Below are 15105 nucleotides of genomic sequence, written 5' to 3'. Positions count from 1 at the left end.
AGACAGAGAGAGAGACAGAGAGACAGAGAGACAGAGAGAGAGAGAGAGAGTGTGTGTGTGTGTGTGAAAGAGAGAGAGAGAGAGGGAGAGAGTGTGCGTGCGTGTGTGCGTGTGTGTGTCTGTGTGTGTGTGTGTGATGTGGACCCCAGACATGGCCTCCTAGACTGGACCTCTAGCCCCCAGGGGACCAGACCAGACGTGACCCCTGTGGGACCTCCTCTACACTTACGGCTGGGGGGCCCCTGTCTGAGGGCCCCTGTCTGAGGGCCCCTGTCTGAGTGTGAGCCCTGGTTCCGGTTTCAAAGTGTATCCTCATTGGTTTGTCAAGATTTAACGGAACCAAACAAAATGGAGGAACGTTTTCAGCAAAATGACCCACCGGTTAGACACCCCACTGTGAACAAAGACGAATGGTAGTTTGTGAGAAAGCGGAATATGATGACATGAAATAAGTCCAGTCTTTTTGAAGAGACCAAGGTTTTTAAGTGGCTGATGTTTGTTCCTGTGTAGCCTGTGTGTTCAAAATACAAACAGATCTGAACAGTAGGCCTTTTAGCAGTCTAAAATATGTGTTGTAAAGTAGACCACTGAATCACAAACGTCAGTCAAAACAAGTGTACAAATCAAACTGCGTTTATTTTAAAGAAGGCACAACATAATTACACTTCAAAATCCTTTTCAAGGATTGCAAATCCTTTTTAGGTTCAAGTCTGACTTGTCGAGGTTTCAGCTCTCTACAGCTATCTGAATCCAAGTTAAACATTGTTGTTCATGCAGAAATCAAATAAAGTGTTCTTCTTGATAGTATCTGGTTGAAATGTATTTTCCTGGGTCCTTCTGTCAAGGCAGAACTGCACACACGATCAAGGCCATATTTTCTGTTCCCGTTTTCTCCTTTCAGCAAGCATAACATTAACTAGGACGCCCCCGTGTGGGCAACGCACGTAAATTAAATTGTATTAGAATAATCAGAATTCATCTCAAAAGGCTCTCTTGGTAAAATCAAGCTGAAAAAATAATAATCACAGGCTCACACACACATACAAACTCATTGGGCAAATTAAGATCTCCAATTTACCAAACTAGCGCATATCGTAATGCATCATATGATATCATATTTTTAGATCTGTTCATTATAAAACCAAAAAACGAAAGATATATTTTTTTCACCCAAAACAAAAAGACACACACCTCTAGCATAGCATATATTGAGATAAAAGACAATTAAAGCTGTAGCTAGTTAAAAATGATCATATATCATCAAGGGGCTTGGCAAAATCAATAAAGGGCAAACATTTGTATGTCAAATACATTCATTGTATCAAATTGAACACAAAATATACAAATCAATATACATGTGACCAGATATGTATATATTATCAATGCTTTAGTTGTATCCAAACAACCTTTTAATTGAAAGGGGAAAATTAAAAATAAAAACCATCTGGATGACACATCAATGAACAAAAAGGTCTGATTATGCTTAATAAAGGCACTTTTATCTTAATTCTCCAAATACAAACTGTAATCAATGTCCACGTTTTCTATCATTATAGTTGTTTGTTTGAAGTAAAAAGAACTTAAGGCGTGTAAACTATAAATAGATGAGACTCATCAAACTATATATAGATGACCAGGATCCTGCGACTGATCATTTGTCTCATTCTGGTTTCCACTCTACCTCCCAGTCGTTTCCACCTATTGTTTTGAATCAGTGTTTGAATGGCCACAGCATAAAAAGCTTTCTCCTTGTTTTTATTTGATCGAGCAACGCATAAACCAAAACATCCCCCGGGTTTGGCTTTGCTGTTCCTGTGGTGCTCGCAATATAACTTGTATATAAAAAGAAAATACAATGAATTTTGACTCATAAAACCCGAAGCCAAACCAAACAAAAACACTTGCTTCCATGCACCACCTCCGGGTTAATCAGAGATGCACTTAAAGTTGTTTATGAACCAACAGAGACCTGCTCTACTGCTCTGTGCGTGTGTGTGTGTGTGCGTGTGTGTGTGTGTGTGTGTGTGTGTGTGTGTGTGTGTGTGTGTGTGTGTGTGTGTGTGTGTGTGTGTGTGTGTGTGTGTGTGTGCGTGTGCCTGTGCATGCGTGTGTGCGTGTGTGGGGGTCTGGGGGTGTGTGTGCTGGGCTCGCATGTGTGCCTGCAAGCGCATACGCTTGTGTATGTGCCTGCATGTTCATGTGTGTGCGTGCACGTGTGTGTGTGTATGTGCATGTGCATGTGCGTGTGTGTGTGTGTGTGTGTGTGTGTGTGTGTGTGTGTGTGCTTCAGACCTGGGCCGAATGTGATGGTGCTGTTTCCTACGGCCGCCGCTATCTCGGCCAGCCGTCCGTGGTCACTAGTTGCCGGGGAAACGGCATCTCTTTCCCCTCGTCTCCCAGTTGCCGGCCGACCTCTGGGTATCCACCTCTGGGAAATTCCTTTCCGTCGCCGGCCCCGTAGGCCTCCGGCGGGCTGTGGCAGGCGGAGCCGCCCGCGGGGGACGGCTGCCCGAAGTGGTGCTGGAGGGCCGGGGAGGTGGGGGAGGAGGAGCTGTGCTCCGGAGAGGTGCGCTCCGACTTGATGCTGAGGTTCAGGGAGAGCATAGGGGGGGAGGTCTGGACGGAGTTCTGGGAGGGGAAGTAGCACCCTCCATCCGAGAGTCTGGGAAGGATACACATAAAAGTTGATGTTGATTCAAGGAAAAGGATAGCTTTAAAACTGGACCGTCTGGTGTGAGCGTCTCGTTGCTATAAATAGTGAACTTGATCACTTGATTTCTGCTTCATTCACTCTGATTCCTGTATCAGCCTGATTTATATCGCCCCCTGTAGGTCACCTAGTAAATCTATGCCTCAACAGGCCATCTGGTGGTCGCTTGCTTCCAAAGCATAGCAATACCCTGGGAGTGGGCACCAAACCCAACACCCAGTGTTAAAGCCAGGCTCCACCACCCCAGCAAGACAGGGCCACTGTCAGAGAAAAAAAACCTTCATCACGAAATGATAATAATCCATAATGTCACACAATACCTAATGCAACCCACAGAGGGAGACAGAGGGTTCTCCAGGGGCACGCAGATGCAAATGAACATGTTTTATCCACGTATTTTCTATCTGTTTTCTACATGGTTTCTAAACTTTCTATGTGTTTTCTATGTATTTTCTACATGTTTTCCATGTATTTTCGACATGTTTTCTATATTTTATCAATATGTTTTGCATGCATGTTGTATGCATGTTCTCTGCATGTTCTCTGCACCTCTTCTCCGGGGTATCCGAGCTCTTACCCTGGGCTGACGTGAAGCCCTGTGGACTCCTGCAGGGGCTGCTGCATGCTCTGCCAGCCGTGCAGGGTCCCCCGCTGCATACTCGCCGGGTGGGGGAACCCACTGGGGCTGTGGTACTCTGGGGGGGGGAGCACACGGCACAGGCAGAAGATCAGCACACGCCGCGAGCAAAAGCACTCGCTTCTTCAGACGAAATCAGTGTTACAATACACCGTGTTGTAACACCGGCCGCTTTGACGTTTTGAACAGACTCTTGCGCTGAAGGGGGCACGTGGGCGGACGTACCGGTCTGCATGGCGGAGTGTCCGGGGGAGGGGAGGCCGTACGCACCCAGGCTGTGGCTCAGCAGCCCTGCCTTGCCCATGGACACCATGGAGTTGCCGGCATGCAAGCCCTGGTACAAAAAGCCTCTCTGAAAGAAAATTGGAGAAGAAGAACAACAACAACAGCAACAATTTATATTGATGAAAGAAATGTGAAGCGGGGAGTATATAATAAAGCACAACACTAAGAATACAATAACGGCAGCACAAAATATATTGGTTGAGGTAGAATCCATGGGAGTTATTTATGATAGAGCTGTGCAAATGGTATGATGGCAGTCGGGCACAACGAGAGCTGCGCCTAAGCTGCAAATGCTAAGTAAACACGGCGGGATGTGCAGACGGACGAGGAGAAGGAATAGGAACCCGGTCAGCGAGGAGGGGTGTGTAGAAGAGCTGCATTTCGCCCTGGTAGAAGGGACATAATATATGATGTGGCTATGGTTAGGTATGTACAGTTTATCGAAGGTATGTATTTTGTAAGCACCATGAGCACTATCCTTGGGCCCGATATAGTATAGATAGTGGCGTGTGTGTTGGACTCCCAGACTCTCCAAAGAGGTCCTTGGTTCGATTCCCCTGGTGTCTGCAGCCTACTTCCCTAGGCTATCCTTGAGTACAACAAACCCAAAGGCCCTTAATGTTCCTTAATGACATATGAAATTATGTATCTGAAAGAACTCCATCCAGATTCTCTTTGGATATGAGCATCGACCAAACGGTATAAATAGTCCCGTCGGTCTTCAGACGCAGAAGTCCTTAGGCGTTGTTGTTTTTTTTTGCCAGCTGTCGCCGCACCACTGAAAGGAGCGAGGGTCTCACCGACGAGCTGAGGTTTGTTCGAGCCCCGCCCATGTGCCCCAGGCCGCCACCGCCGCCGTCACCGCGGGCACCCTCTCCCAGGTGCACCTGGACGGGGGGGCTCTTGGCCTCCCGGGGCCTGGCCTGCAGGTTGCCATGGGAGAACACATGGGAGTAGCCCCCACCTAAAGATGAGAGGAGGGAGGCAGGAAGTGAGAGACGAGCCTGTGGTTACCAGGACGTTTGTTTCCCTTCTCTTTCTGCACATGCACACACACACACTCACTCACACACACACACACACACACACACAATCACACCACACACACACACACACACACACCGCCCTCCCGTCTCTCCCTCCATCTGCAGCGAAACACGACTTCTCCTTTTGGGCTGACCGTCAGATCTCATCTCTGTTGGACATCTGGCGTTTCGTTCGTTAGTTTAATATTAGTATTGTAGTTACAATAATATTCATTTAATGTAGTAGATGATCAAATGATTTGAAGAGCTGAACAAATGCGCCTGGGATTGAAGACCAATAAAGAATCCATGGAGAAGACCACGCTGTTTCTTATCTATGGCTGCTAAGAGTCAATTGACCACAGCTTCAGGCCACACCACACGTCTACTTATAGTTCTAGTGAGGAGAGGCGCAGTAGCAGGTGCTATACAGTTCTGTGCAAAAACCACAGAACTGATTGCTGAGTAGGTTTCACAAAACCCCATGCCCAAAATGCCCAACAAACACACACAGACACACACACAGACACAGACACACACACACACACACACACACACACACACACACACACACACACACACACACACACACACACACACACACACACACACACACACAAACACACACACAGACACACATAGATCCTGTGAGTTAACAGCTTGCTTATCAGTTGATGCAGATATCTATTTCTCTATTTCTCATTGACCTCACGTTTCAAATGCCCCAAATCTTAGTTTCCAAAAATGTAAAGTTGTATTATTCGGCCATTCATTTTTTTTTTATGCATTAGCAGTTATGTCATAGAGGCTTGGGGGGGGGGGTCTCACCTGGTTGGGGGGCCATGAAGGTGGTGTGTGGGTGGGGGCCGGCGGGGCCGGCGGAGGTGGGCCTGGGGCCTAGGGGCTTGAAGTCTTGGGGTCTGTGGGACAGGCCCATGCTGGAGGCGTTGGAGAAGCCGTTCTCACAGCCTCCCGACAACAGGAACTGGGACTCCTGAGTCAGCAGGGAGGGGGACTGGGGAGACCAAACAAACCAGTAAGCCTCCTTTGACTTTTATCCAGTACGGTTAACAACATGGCAGGTGCTCTCTAGGATTCAGGAGCTACTTAGACTGAGGTTAACAGAGCCGATATGGATCGAAACATATTTATTTATTATTTATAAGTGATAAAAGCTTCTTCCCATTTGTGGCGTTCAAAAGTTTGTGTCCGTGTTAGTGTGTGCATCCGCGGGCATGCATGTGCGCGCTCACAAATGTGTGTGTGTGTGTGCGCTCGCGAGTGTGTATGTGTTTGTGGGCATGTGTCATTTTTTCTTTTTTTGCAGAAGTGCGTTTTGACTCACAAAGTACCGCTGGCGTGACACAGACAGGTCCATGCCCTCGCTCAGGGGGTATTTCTCTGCGCCGACCGACGCCGCCTGCACACTCTCCTCGCTCTCCAGCTCCGCCGCTTCCAGGCCCAGGCCTTTCCGACGCAGCGTCTGTCATAGGGGGGGGGGCATCAACAGAACGACGCTTACAGACACACCACAGAGGACGGGCCGGTGCAGCGCCGGGTGAAAGCAGGGGTTGGGCTGCAGTACTGGGCCGCAGAGTAGCTGCTACTACCAGAATGTTAAGGGTTAATCGATTGATTGTTCAGAGTTCACCTCAACACTGCGTAGCCACCCCCTCCCACCCCCCCTACTTATTGGGTCTGGTTCGTCCTGCCACTTAAGGTGCGCACTTATTGTGTGTCGTACTTAGTTATAGTACTTTTGTGTAGCACCTAATCATACCTATCTTTGTTGTATACAGGGAATGGGTTATCCTTATCAAAGTGTTAGTGCTTGTTGACACTTGGTTCTAGGAACATCCCTACTGTACAACACACGTCACATCGCCACTTGATTCAGTAATGCATGTTCATTTGTCAATCAAGTTCTGTAAGTATTCTGGCTTATTTATGGAGGTCTAAGAGGCCAGGGCCCGGGCTCCACTGGGCCCTGGCTGAAGGCTGTTTGAGAAGGGCTGGTTAGTGGCTAACAGGCGTTCCTCTCCCAGCTGAAAGCTTCCGCCTCCGAACGCCACGTCCATTAAAGGCGTCCGTGCGCAAGAGGCCTGCCCCCCTGTCCTGTAAACCCCCTGATCCACGACACGGGTTCCAATTCACTGCAAGTCGTGCCCGAAAGAAGCCATCCTAAAGGTCAGGTTATCAACCACTACGAGGCTCCACTATTGCATGGATGGCGTTAGGGTCAGGGGGTCAACCCTCGCTGGGATGGTTAGCTGTCATGGTCGCTTCGTAAGATGCTTTCATTCATCTAAACGTCGTTCTGGAGGGCGGCTTTACCTCCAGGATGTCTGTGTTGGTGCGACTCTCGTGAGGCTCGCTGTACTCAGTGTATTTCAGCAGCACCTTGTCCATGTCGGTGCTGGCGTACTGGAAGAGGCGGTTGGTGCTGTTGAAGATGATCAGGGCGATCTCGCAGTCACACAGCACGCTCAGCTCGTACGCCTTCTTCATCAGGCCGAACTTGCGCTTGGTGAAGGTCACCTGCGGGCCAGAAGAAGGCGATTGTCTCGTGAAGCTGTCACTCACAATAAAGGGTGATGTTAATTGTGTTATGATGTCGATATATGTTGGGTTTTGTTGTACATATCTCTCTTGTAACTTTTTTTTGGAGCAGATTTTTTACAACAAACTAGGACAAAACATAATACAAATATTTGTAAATGTATCTTTTATGTTTCTCTCTTAGGTTTATTAACTATTAGTTATAGTTTTACCTCATCTGAGACAAATCCCCCAACACTATTAAGAGAAGTATATATATATATATACATATATAAATATAAATATATATATAGATGGAGCTGACCATGTAAAGCAATCGATGTCGTGAGATGCGAAAAGAAGGTCTGCATGGGGTCGAATGCCATAATGTTAATCAGCTAAGGTAATTAATAAACCCAATCATGAAAGACACTAGCTGTATTCATATAAAATATGACAATTAATGCTATGTTGAACTCAAATGTTAAGTGTAACAGTTGTGCTTCATTTGTGCCTACCTGTCTATTTCTCTGGTCCAAAATGCGAGAAATTTGAATTTTCTTTCGCCCCATCTTGTCAAGCTTTTAAACTATCAAGACTGTAAAAAGAGGTACAACAAAATAAACAGAAGTTGTTAGACATTATTATATTCAATTATGCAAATATTTACTACTGCATTTAACATTCAGTCACATGAAAAAAATTCCTGGAATTTAAGATCTTCCACTTTGGGCCTACTTAGGGTAAACGTAATTAAACATATGTTTAATTTGAATTACTTGTTTTATCATTCTAGCTACAATCTTTAATGAAGATTGTCACTGTATTTTATCTTACAATGTTGCTTCATTTATAGCCATTACCAACACAGCACTGATAATCTTAAATCATGCGTCATATTATAGTAATAAAAAAGAAAACATGTGTGAAACGAAATTTCAAAATAAGTGCATTCTTCGCTTGGTCACTTCAGTCACAGCCTCTCCCTCTCTGGGCTGGGGTTTATTTTTACCAACCTGGAGCAGCGGGGTCTAAAGTTAGTTTGGCCCCCATCCTGGCCAGCAGTCCTCACAGCCTAACGCTATGGGCCCCCTAGCACCCACCCCCCCCCCCCCCCCCCCCCCCCCCCCCCCCCCCCGCCGTCTGGGTTACCCCAAGGCCAGCACCGCCGCGGCTCTGAGCCACCCCACCCAGGCCCTCGGGGGACTTGGAGGGTGGGGGGGGGGGGAGAGGCGGGGTTAAAAATACACACAGTAGCTCCTTTTAAAGGTAGAAGCAGCCATGTTGAAGAAAAAAATATAAACTGATAGTGCAGTGGAAGTGGGAAAAAAATAATGTTTTGGTTTCTGAAAGAGACGACGGGAACGGTTGAAAGTTTAAGACAACCACCCACTCCTCTCCCATGTTTCTGCCAGGTCAGAGACACAGATATGTGGGTAAGGGGTGGTGTTGCGGCGGATGCAGTCATGCATGTACAAAAGAGCCTCACTTATTTGCCATTGTAAGTCATTCAAGGCAAGGCAAGGCAAGGCAACTTTATTTATATAGCACTTTTCATACACAAGGCAGACTCAAAGTGCTTCACATATAAACATTGTCATACAATAAAATAAAATAATAGGTAAGTAAAAGAAAAACATATGCAAAAAATAGAAAGTTAAAAAGGCATTTTAGTATTAAAATAGAAAATAATGGCAAAGTTAAAAAAGCTTTTTAGAAAGTGCAATGTATTTAAGATTTAGCAGAAAGCTATAGCTTTCTGTAATCACCTATCAGTGATCACAGAACGGCCCGTGTGACACAGTTAAGGAGAGAGGGGAGCATGTCACGCCACAGAGATAGCATTCAGCGGAGAACCTAGCTCCCGTGAGGTGGGGATGGGAATGCACTGGTTCTTGTACTCCATGACATGAAGTCAAGTACAACTCAATACAACTCAAGGGCCAAATCCAATAGATATCTGAGAACATTTGTTCCCTTAGCTGTTTGGTTTTTTAACGAGCTTTAGGCCTAGCTGCTATTGCACACACACTGTCAGGATGACATCGACTACATGTGATATGTATTTATGTTTTTATGATTTTTTATTTATTTTATGATGTTTATTGGCTGTGTTGACTACTGTTGGCAAACTAAATGGCCCCAAATTGACAATAAAGACTATCATATAAATAAAACAACGGAGGCTAATTTATGAACCTTTCCCTTTTTCCGCCCTTCCTCGATTCTCTACATTCCCCGGGCAGTCTGAATGCTATAAGTCAAGTGGGGGTCTGACCGAACTGTGTGCACGGTATTCGAGACGGAGAGAGTTTTCTGTGGTTTTCCCCTCTTCTACGGAGCACACCAGCGACCCGGGTCTATATTTAGCTCCCTGACCTACTGGTGGTGGCAGAGGGGAGGATGTCGCGTCCGTCTTCCCATGACCCCCAGAGTGCCCGGCCACCCCCCGGCCCACACTCGCCGCACAGACATCTGGGCCCTTTCAACGGGATTCCGCCCCCCCGTAGACTCTGGTTTTACCTTATAAAGTACTAATATTGCCCCATGTCGGGCCCCCCCATACGAAGGGTGCAAGGACAGCGTCGACCCTGTTATCATCCACAGACGCCCTCATAAACGAATGAAGTCATGAAACGTTGTAATGATTATTGGAAGTAGTTGTAGAAGTAGTATTAGAAGTAGTAGAAGTAGTATTATACTTGGGTATTCACAGTGTATCTGTGGATACTTTTTTTTTTTTTAATAATTATTGTAAGTAGTAGTATTATAAATTATTAAATTATTACATCTAATATGACTATATATATAGATAATTGATCATTGTGTTATTAATAATCGTTTAATTTCTTTCTAATTGAAAAAGGAGGCGTAGCTTGAACCATTTTCCGCGTCTGTTCCTTGAAACGGCGCCACCGCTCGCCGACCGAGGTGAGAAAACACACCCATTCTGGATTCTCGCTACACACAGCACTAAGTGTTGGTCTTGAGGAGATGGAACTGGGAGATATGCGCAAAAGAAAAAAACAGAAAAAAAAAAAAGGAGAACACAAGTGCTGAAAGATCTTTATGTCTCTTAACGGAGTTCCTTTCCCACACAGGCCAAACTAGCATCGCCATCAGCCGACAAGTCACTGTCTGGATACCAGGTCAGATATAGATGCACTCCCAACCAATGGGCTGGCGTCAAGACTCTGCGGTTCTTGCGCTCCATCTTAACACAAAGAAGTAGCAGAGAACACGCACAGTTGAGTTTGTCACAGGATAGAACGCCGTGTCCATACGCCCTTTGCCGCGGGAGATCCGTCAGGGGGACCTGACCTCACGTCACCCTGATACGCTCACCGGCGTCTGCAGACCAACCCCTTCTCTCCCCTCTGTCACGCGTCGGGTCTCCCTGCACGTTGGGGATCAAGACTGGCAATCGATGGTAGAATCATAGCCACACATCCTGTAATAAGGCAATCGTTGCACACATTCACACACCTCTCCCGCCGCCCGGGGGCCTGCTGTTTCTATAGGGTAATACGTCCCCAGCCACCTGAAGGCCCCTTCCCAGAGGTGGAAAAACCAAAACACACACAAACAGTAGTGTGGCCACTTAAGGCAGAGATCCCCCCGCTCGCCTTGTGATCCCCGAGGAGCCGGATCGTTCCCTGTGTCCACCGGGGACGGCCCTGTGACAACACGCAGCTCGCGCTGACACACAAACAACAGGAGTTATGGACGGCGATGTTGCTAGTGAGAAGCCGCAGAGATGTTTAGCCATTGCTACAGTTCTGTCATGCTGACACCGTCCACTGCGATGCTGCGGGTTTGATACACCCTCAGCACGGGTTAAAATGTTGATGTTCTCCATTGGGAACACTGAACCAATGGATGATGTGTGGCCTGTCAATAAGACCCCCTTAAAAATAGCTTTGTGTCTACATTAACGTATTGTTTGATGGGGATTGCTTTATATTGTCAAACAACGTGATGTAATGGGGTACGAAAATGTGTTTTTGTAAATCGTGCGTCAATCAATGTAGCATTTCCTTTGATCAGTCATTATGTTTCTTGTGTCCTGTAAATATATGGATATGGATAAAAGTCCATCAAATGAAATACATTTTTTAAATTTAAAGTCTGGATAAGATGAGTTTGTAGCCATGATGAAGCAGTATAAGCTAGTGGCTGATCTCTGGGGACATGGCCGTCACCTGACTAATGCTCAGTGCCGTTCAGAGTCTCATCACCTTTGTTCGCAGCAGAAATACAACCAAGACCCCCAGAGATGGAGCATAATCATATCTCCATGAAATACGTCATACTCTGGTACAGAGATTTGAACGTAAACCTTTTAGTTTCCTGTTTTTTTAAAATAGGACGACGTTACAAGGAACACGAACAATGTAACACTACACAATATTACTTCAGAGTAAAATAGCCCAAAATATTATAATATATTACTATAAAATAAACTGTTGAGGATTTATTTGCTCACCCGCCTTAACAGTCTTCAACAATTTAAATTCAGGAGGATGACTATGTGAGACTCTCTCTCTCTCTGTCTTTCTGTCAGACTCCCTCTCTGTCATCCTCTCTCTATGTGTCTCTCTCATCCTCGAGGTCAGACAGTTCATGGTTTGCTGAGTCTTTGAAGAGCAGTGGTGTGTGGATATTTCTCTAATTTTAACAGGGGATAATTGAATTGCCCTCATGTTTGTGATGGCGCCAGGACCGCAGCATAGACACGAGTGGAACACCTGATCATTCTATAAAAAGTAGGTTTTATTCAAGCGTCAAAGGACAATATACTGACGTTTCCCAGAATAAATCCAGCATTTCCCTGCATCAGACCCATTGTCTCTTGCGTGCATTTGTCATCAAGACTATAGTCATGAATCTGGTCATGTACATGTTATTGACGTGGCACTCAGCCAAGCAAGTTGGCAAGCATGAATCATTTTAACTTATATTCCTGTCAATGGTCCCATTTGCTTATTTCATGCCTGCGTTATCTAGATGCCCTGTATGTTTTGTGTTTATGTATTCAGTTACTGACTCTATTTCAAAGTAAGCTCATCCACCACGGCATGTCTGTCTGACTGTCTGTCCGTCTTTCTGTCCGTGTGTCTGTATGTCTTTCTGTCTGTAGGTCTGCTTGTTTTCTGCCTCTTTGTTTTAAACTTCATAGCAAAATAGAAACTATAGTGAGACATTTATGCATGCATGTTGACATTGTGTAAAATAATTGCTTCTCTCCGAGATGAGCTGTCCTGTTGAGAGGGCAGACTATCTTAAAGCAATTCGTGTTAGTGTCCGGTTCCCATTCTGATACACTTGCTGTGTCTGAGCCAAAATAGGCAATATTGTTGACTTGAGTGCGTATTTAGCACAATAAATTAAATGTTAAAAATACACTGCTTTGAGATATTTGCAGATAATTAATAAATTGCTGACGTCATTCAAAATAGTTTCGCTAAGAATAGCCAATCTGTCCCCAAGTTACCAAGCATCCTTGACTAAATTAACTTCAATGATGTGTTACTTTCAATAGCACATGCATGTTAACACCACGGAAAACAAAAAGTGAACAACCTTGACTTGAATTGATTATTAACATAATAAACTGCAATAGGTGACTGTAATAAACACAAAAAAATGGATCTCACCTGTAATTTGACGTCGATCCTCTGGTCTTTTTTAGACTCAACTCTTCGTTTGTCTTATTGTCACACGAAAAGGATGAGGAATTCTCTTTTCCGATTGTTTTTCTCCCTCCCGGTTCTCGTCTTTTTAATTGGACCCGTTAGTGAAAGATGAGGATATGTTCACCTGATGCGCGCGAGGGGTCGGAGCGCTCCTCTCTCCAAACGAGCGCGCGGCAGCAGCAGCAGCAACAGCTGGACTGCAGCCCAGTTCCAGAGCCCGCCTCCTCTGCCACGCCATTGGCTCGTTACAGCGACACAACCGTCCGCCTCCATTCCAAACATCCACATATAGGGACTTTACATTGAAATATTCGGAGAAACGTTAAATTATTTAATACTTATTTAATTAAGTATTCTTCCTTAATATATTCACAGGAGATATTGTATAGATACTGAAGTTCTCATCGAGGCTGTATCAGATAAAGAAAGAAGATGAATCGTCCAAAAGTTATTCATGATGAGGGCTTTCTTTCTTACTTTTTATGTAGGCATGAGTATCAACAGTGTTCTTATTATTTAATTATTACAACCCAGAAACAGTTTGAGTTTGAGTGAAAATGGGTGTGCCATAAATGAGACAATATAAATGTTTAAACATTATTGAAGCCTCATCAGCCTTCATAAGAAATGTATCTGAATGTTTAGATAGAATTGTGCTCTCAATATTCAAAAACGATTAAAAAATGTGTCTGAAGATTGATAATATATATATAGTTGATAGACTAACATAATTCAGCCGATTAGGTGAAATCCTTTTGGGGAAAATAGAAAAATATTGGTGTACTTTCAGACCACCAGTTCAAAGTCAACTGACCCAATCCGTTTTGGTACGATTCAACTAAACAATGCACCATCACCCTTTGTATACATTCAATAGCTGCACTAACACGACTGAATCAATAATGAAGCCTAAGAATAGAGATGGAGGGATGGGATGGAGGGGGGGGGGGGGGGGGGGGGGGGGGGCGGTGGTGAGTAGGTAAAAAGCAAGGGAATAAATGACCGGGAATAAAAGTGGCACTTACAGTAAAACAACACCAACGCGCAGGGTGGGAGGGGGGAATCAACGGCAGGTGCTATAGATAGCATCCTTGATGGGTGGCTATTTTTGCCTACCGTTGCCTTTGATTTACACTCTTGTTCCATTCAGACTGATGACAAATCAATAATCCACATCCAGTGGTTTCATGCTATACTATAAACCCCACACTCAAAAGCAACGCTGGTGCATTTGTCGGTCAATATAATTGACCGACAACCGCAAGTACGGTACATACAGTCCGCAAGAGGTATACGAACGCCTTGAATCTCCCCCTAAATGAGCCTCGCTTATGCAGAGGGTACACATACAGTACATGTGCATCCATACTTCTTCCACGAGTCACGGGTGAGAAGCGGAGGGAAAACCCACATACTGTCAGTTTGACGGATATTCTTAGCTGTAATAAATGAATGGCTTACATGAGCTGTCTGATTCCTGCCTATTCTTGGGATGTGACACATGCACTCAGAGCTGCTAAAAATAGACCAGACCACGGAGTACATGACATACAACAATCAGCCATAGAGACATCAACTCTCTCTCGTTCTCTTACACACACACACACACACACACACGCACACACACACGCACACACACACACACACACACACACACACACACACACACACAAACCCGCACAAACAAACAAGGATGTGCACACGCACTTGAACCCATGCATGCATGCACACACATACAAACACACACCAACACACGTGGGACCATAAACGTACTCACTCATACTCAAACACACACACACACACACACACTCACATGACACACGTGCACACACATACTCAAATGTGAGCACACACTCACACGCACAAACACGCAAACACACACAAACACAGGCACACACACCTCTAAATCAACAGCACTCAAAGATGTTAAGTTTGTACAGTCACAAGGAGACCCAAGGTGCATCTGATGCAAGTGTTCAGCAACATCCCAGCAGCTACACCTTGGAGTGTGTCTGCTTCAGAGCCTGCCTGCCTCAGACAACCTTGATCTGTTCATTCACAACTTACTCACTGCTATTGAAGTTATTGTTTTTCCTATATTGAAATCACAGCCTTTTGTCTGAAAATAAAAGTTGCTTATAGATCAGTTGAAAGACCTAATCATAATAAGCTTATATAAGCATAGGGTCTATGAAGACAGCAACTCGTTTTCAT

General features: G+C 45.2%; 2 protein-coding genes across 2 annotated transcripts in view; both read right to left on the bottom strand.

Annotated features, from left to right (window-relative positions):
• Positions 1-4193, bottom strand: part of LOC130392945 (MAU2 chromatid cohesion factor homolog) — a 32949-nt gene extending 28756 nt beyond the window's left edge. Inside the window, exon 1 of the mRNA XM_056603481.1 lies at positions 4189-4193. The gene's annotated coding sequence lies outside the window, so the exon portion shown is untranslated. The remainder of the gene's footprint in view (positions 1-4188) is intronic.
• Positions 635-13973, bottom strand: mef2b (myocyte enhancer factor 2b). Its single transcript, XM_056603472.1, has 10 exons — positions 13917-13973; positions 12853-13186; positions 7714-7793; positions 6992-7195; positions 6003-6140; positions 5486-5672; positions 4433-4596; positions 3573-3699; positions 3288-3405; positions 635-2662 (listed from the first exon to the last, which is right to left on the bottom strand). Exons 3-10 carry the CDS (start codon positions 7765-7767, stop codon positions 2332-2334), a joined length of 1323 nt encoding a protein of 440 aa, XP_056459447.1. The 5' UTR covers positions 7768-7793; positions 12853-13186; positions 13917-13973; the 3' UTR covers positions 635-2331.
• Positions 13974-15105: the final 1132 nt, after the last annotated feature.

This window comes from Gadus chalcogrammus, chromosome 12 (genome assembly GCF_026213295.1).
Source record: "Gadus chalcogrammus isolate NIFS_2021 chromosome 12, NIFS_Gcha_1.0, whole genome shotgun sequence".
NCBI classification, from domain to species: Eukaryota; Metazoa; Chordata; class Actinopteri; order Gadiformes; family Gadidae; genus Gadus; species Gadus chalcogrammus.
The sequence above is the reverse complement of the archived record's forward strand: the minus strand, read 5'-3'. Positions and strand labels throughout refer to the sequence as shown.

Coding starts and splice junctions, on each gene's coding strand:
- mef2b (XM_056603472.1), bottom strand. CDS start 7,767: ATGGGGCGAAAGAAAATTCAAATTTCTCGCATTTTGGACCAGAGAAAT. Junction 5,673..6,002: donor TGTCACGCCAGCGGTACTTT/GTGAGTCAAAAC, acceptor TGGTCTCCCCAG/TCCCCCTCCCTGCTGACTCA. Junction 2,663..3,287: donor GGGCTTCACGTCAGCCCAGG/GTAAGAGCTCGG, acceptor TATCCTTCCCAG/ACTCTCGGATGGAGGGTGCT.